Here is a 5,598-nt window from a genome sequence, read left to right as displayed (position 1 = left end):
CACAACGCCACTATTGAATATACTGGTTTGAAACAAACTCATTGAAGGTTTTAACATTTAAATTTTGGTCACAAGAATAGAAAATAACAATGACAACAATAAAACGACATATCAAATTTTGAATTTATTTTTTATAAAAACACGAAATACAAATAATTAAATATTACTTAAGGAGTAAGTAAACAAATATCAGGATATAATAATTATGATGATGATAATTTTTATGAGCATTATTTGTTATTTATTATGATGTGGATTTTTTGTGTAGCTTTCAGTTGAAAATTCCAGAATGATTATCACACGGGATTCAAGAGTTTTTAATCAATGCATGAGTTTATATTATTATATTGGTTACTTCTGTCACGTCCCTCAGTTCTGTGGACTTGCAATGCTAGAAACGGTGTTTCGATACTCGTGGTGGACAGAGTACAGATATCCTATTGTGTAGCTTAACTAGAAATAAACAGAGTTCTGTCTCGTAGTTTTTGATTGGGTGAGTCAAAATAATCGAATCAAATTCAAGATTCACTATAATGCGTCATTCGAAAAGAATCATTCTAATGTTCTGATAAGGCGTTAAGCGACTAGGCCTTGGGAGGGGCGATTTTGGCGGGAGAGCCCAAAAATAAACATGGAAGAGTTGTGGACGAAGATTCCCTAACAAAACTATCACTTTGTCCTCAGTGGTTTTTTTTTCTTTCTCGCATTAACTTACTCCTTACATTTTTCATTTAGGAAAAATATGTTAAAAACGAGTAAAGAAAATGTTGATTTTTGCTGTTATCATATGCGCAAAGTGTTTTAATGTGAAAGGGGCGCAACTGAAACTTTGTTGAGTTAGGGGCGCCGCTATTTGAAGTTTGGAAAACATTGGACTTCAACGATACAACTCCTTTCTTAAATAAAACTAGTTATTTTTTCTCGATACAACTTTGCAATACAAAGATTTTCCACAGTCACTTTAAAGTTAACTACTTTTATAAACACACGGTATAATTCACAACGATTCACGCACTTTACTTTCGGTGCCTACTGCTGGCTTGACTCAATTATCTATCTCTATATCTGTCTAATTCTGCTTTATTTGCCGGGCTTATATACTAAAAAAAGAGGGCGCCTGGTACGGACTAGAATTGCCAGGACAATTCATGATCCTTCTAGAATTTCATCACGTGACTTCCGCTGTCATAACAATACAATAGATCCAAAGAAAGCAGACTGCTTGTGAACCATGCGAATCTTTATAACAGTAGTATCTGACGGCTAATAGTTTAAAAAGACCATTGCAATTCTGAAAAAAAAACACACGAACGTTACTGCAATTGATTCACAACATATTCTAGGCTTTGTGCTAAGTTTAAGCAACTTAGATCGTTATAAGTCATAGTTTTACGAACTTTTGGCAACTTAAGTTTTAGAGTAATCTTTATTCTTAATTATTGATTAAGATGATCTAGGAAAAAAATCATTTATTGCCTACGTTGGACATATTTCGAAGTGATGATCAAAAGTAAAACATCAGGGGAGTAGTTGGAAGGAGGAGGGGCGAAGGACCACACAAGTAGTATTGTTGCGTCAGCGAGGTCACGTGACTAGTGTCACGCCACGTTTCTAGAACTATCTTGTTCCTTCGTGAATGCCCTAGCATTTACTAGATATATGTTTGTCTGGTATATATATAATACGCTCACAACGTGACAACAATGTGTGTAGGTAGTAAGTAATTGAACTGCAGTCAGAAGTATTGTTGAAGTTAACGTTCGTTGTTAAAACGTTTGTTATAGAGCGACTGTTGAAAATAAGTGTATCGGTAAAGTTATATTCAGAAAGAATAAACCAGTTTTATTAAGTAAGGACTTGTGTCGCTAAAATTTCAGTCGGAACGAAGTTACGGAAAATTAATTAACAAACGGAGATGTAACAGTATGAAAGGTCCAAAGTTTCTGTTTTTTTACATTCTAGTTTGCACATTTTTCATAGCTAGAAACATTATAAACACCTATATTGCAGTATTTTCTGGCTTGTGGATTTGCTTCAGAGTAGTCAGTTAATGCCCAGTAACTGGAGGTTATTGTTCAAATTAAACAATGTTTCTCACTTTGATTTAAGATAAAAAATACTCTACTAAAACTAAAAAATGTTAAAGTTATAATAAAAATAAAATCTCACAAAAGCTCTAAAGAAAAGTTCAGTGAAAAGCTTGCCAATATCTCAACTCAGTTGCAAGATATATGAAAGTAAAATTAATGTTACAGTACGATCTAAGTTTAAAAGTTCAGCAAAGACTTTGAAAATCTGTTAAGTTAAGGAGAACCTTGTTTACAAAACACTACATTTAACCTCCATTTGCTGGTTCTTAAGAGCTAGGGTGTGGGGAAACCCTGGGCCATTACCTTATTTACTGATAGAAAAGATAGTTTTGTATTCTTGGACATCACCTGCTATCATCACTACAAGAAATTCTGTTAATTGCCAATTAGAAAAGAGATTCTTGATAGAGCTAGCAAGAAGCAAACTTAAGATGTGTTTACTTAACTGACTTTTCTAACCCATTCTGAATGGAAAGATAATACAGAAATTTTGAAAAAAGTTACATGTTGTCACACTGGTCTAATTAAAACATCCTGTATATTTATTTGAATAACTGTGTTATTAGACTCTTGTACAAAATATTTCACTTTCCCAAATAGTACTGGACTCAGGCCTAACTATGCAGTTTTTTGGCTACACAATTGAGTTGATTTTTTGATACTGGACTATTGATTGAGTCACCAAAAAGGCTATAAGACTCCCAGAAAATTCACTTATTGTGCTATATGTATCTGACTTGATCAAAAATGATTCCAAAACTGTGTACATAAGAATTCACAAATGATGCTAATGTATACAGTTTACATCAAATCTTTGTCAATTAATACTGAATGCATTCAGTGCCTTCTCTCCAGAATAACCTACAAGACAGAAAATTGTAATACACATTTTTTCAACAAATAATAATATATTTCAGTTACATCTAAAAACAAAATATTTTAATCGTTCACAACAATATTAATGAAGAGAGTAAAAAACACATGGTACATTCCTATTATATATACCACAGTTTTATAATTTTTGTTGTAGAAGAAAGGAATTGTATTTTTTTTATACAAAGAGATTGTCATTTTCTGTAGAGTTGCCTGTGATCTCAAACATACAATTTAAAGTGTAGAGAATCAGTATGTAATAATGAAAAACATACATATACTTTTTATGTTGGTTTATATTTTCAAACAACTACTCAATACTGCATGGACATCACTAATAAAAGACATAAAGAATGTTATTTGTCATGGTTTGATGCAAAATTAAACCTTTAATTTTATAATGTATTATTTGAAGTATGAAATTTCCTTTATTTTATTTATTAATGCTATATTCCTCCGTATAATACCTTGTGTTTATTATATCGAAGCAATCATTTTATATTCTATATTCATCATAATTCTATATGTTTAATAGATTTAATACCAGATGTCAGTTATTGTTACGACTGTTGCCTAGATACCTATTTCAAAGCAGTGTGCCACAGTTTAACAAATTTTATTGCTCAGCACATTGTTGCCCGATGAAGGCTCTTGTAAGAGGGCTGAAAGCTTGCAAATAAAAGTATTTTAACGTAGAGAAAAGCTTGTGTATAAATCTTGGTGAAATCCTGTCAGGACTAGGATATAGTGAAATACAGAGTTTGCAGATGTCTCAAAAATTAGTGCAAGTTATTTATTTTGAATTGTTATCATTAGACATAAAACTATGTAGATTAATATAAATTAGAAGTCTGTTCAGCCATAACAGTTCCTGTTTAAGCTATGACTTTTATGATAATATTTTGTTGCATTTTTTAAGTATTTATGTTAACGGCAAAAGTGTTGGAATAAAATATTTTGAATAAGATCTTTAACCTTTAAAATGCCATTTGTAGTCATAATGAGACATTCAATAATGCTACTGAGGATTGCTATTTAAATCTTTTTTTGTTTTTATTTATAGTAAAAGAAAATGAAGATTGTAGGAGGATGAAAGAGCTCAAAAGGAAAAGTGAAAGTGAAGAGGGGGAAGACATGGATGCCTATTTAAGCAAAAAAGAGGTGAGATACTGAAAATTAAACTACTTTGTTAGTATAACACTGTTTCTCTTACATGTGGTTTAAAGTGGCAATCAGTGTAATTTTTGTTTCACAATATAGTTCCATTAGAGTGATTCTTTTGCTGTAATATTTTAAAATTTATTTTTTCATCTTTAGATATGCAATGGTACATCATTTCTGTAAACAAGCAAGTAACAAATTAGAGCTAGAACTGAAATTAATTAAAATATACATCACTGACATTTCAATAATAGCAAAAGTTGGAATGAAGATTGATTAGTTAATTAAGATAATAAAGTTGGTGAGATGAACTAGTTAGAGGAATTCAAATGTAGGTACCTGCATCATTTAGTTCCTTGTTTTGAGATCATCACTGTTAACAGTGTTTGCATTCCTTATTGGGAAATGTTCATTGTTAACAGCACTTCTGTTCTTCATTTGGAAATTCACTGTTAACGGTACTTTTTCAGAATGGTGCCAGTAACATCTTGAATATGTTTACCCTATAGTTGAGTCATGATATTAAGAAATCATGTAGGATCAGAAATTAGATGAATCACAACATATGATAATTTATAATAAGAATGTAAATTTTAAATTTTAATTCAGCTCACACTTGAAGAATGTATGTTTTTGAAAAATGCATGGTTTGTTGGGTTTCTTATTATATGTTTTAAATCATGCTTGAATCTCTATGTTATGAAAAGTAATCATTTATAGAAAATTATGAACCATCTAGTGATAAGAATGTTTTAAGTTCATGTTCCTTTTTTTAACTTTTATTAATAGTACAAGTAAAATTAACTAGAATAATAGTCTAACAGGTTTTTAATTAATTAAAGTAAGAGGACCAGAACTCATAATTATACATCTAACAATAAACACATCCAACTCAACAATATTCCTAGTTAATGGGTGTGATATATGTAATCTTCAACAATATTCCTAGTTAATGTTTGTGATACAAGTAATCTTTAACAATATTCCTAATTAATGGGTGTGGTATAAGTAATCTTCAACAATATTCCTAATTAATGGGTGTGGTATAAGTAATCTTCAACAATATTCCTAGTTAATGGGTGTGATATAAGTAATCTTTAACAATATTCCTAATTAATGGGTGTGGTATAAGTAATCTTCAACAATATTCCTAATTAATGGGTGTGGTATAAGTAATCTTCAACAATATTCCTAGTTAATGGGTTTGATATAAGTAATCTTCAACAATATTCCTAGTTAATGGGTGTGATATAAGTAATCTTCAACAATATTCCTAGTTAATGGGTGTGATATAAGTAATTTTCAACAATATTCCTAGTTAATGTTTGTGATACAAGTAATCTGTAACAATATTCATAGTTAATGGGTGTGATATAAGTAATGTTCAGCAATATTCCTAATTAATGGGTGTGGTATAAGTAATCTTCAACAGTATTCCTAGTTAATGGGTGTGATATAAGTAATCTTCAACAAT

The 5,598-nt window shown here is 30.6% G+C and overlaps 1 protein-coding gene across 1 annotated transcript in view; it reads left to right on the top strand.

The window, feature by feature from the left end:
* Positions 1-5,598, top strand: part of LOC106473263 — a 39,658-nt gene that overhangs the window by 25,617 nt on the left and 8,443 nt on the right. Inside the window, exon 7 of the mRNA XM_013933948.2 lies at positions 4,027-4,124. Coding sequence (XP_013789402.2) covers positions 4,027-4,124 — 98 coding nt within the window. The remainder of the gene's footprint in view (positions 1-4,026; positions 4,125-5,598) is intronic.

The sequence above is a fragment of the Limulus polyphemus genome, unplaced genomic scaffold (genome assembly GCF_000517525.1).
Source record: "Limulus polyphemus unplaced genomic scaffold, Limulus_polyphemus-2.1.2 Scaffold6018, whole genome shotgun sequence".
Taxonomy (NCBI): domain Eukaryota; kingdom Metazoa; phylum Arthropoda; class Merostomata; order Xiphosura; family Limulidae; genus Limulus; species Limulus polyphemus.
Note: the sequence above shows the minus strand (reverse complement) of the source record. Positions and strands in the feature narration are given on the sequence as shown.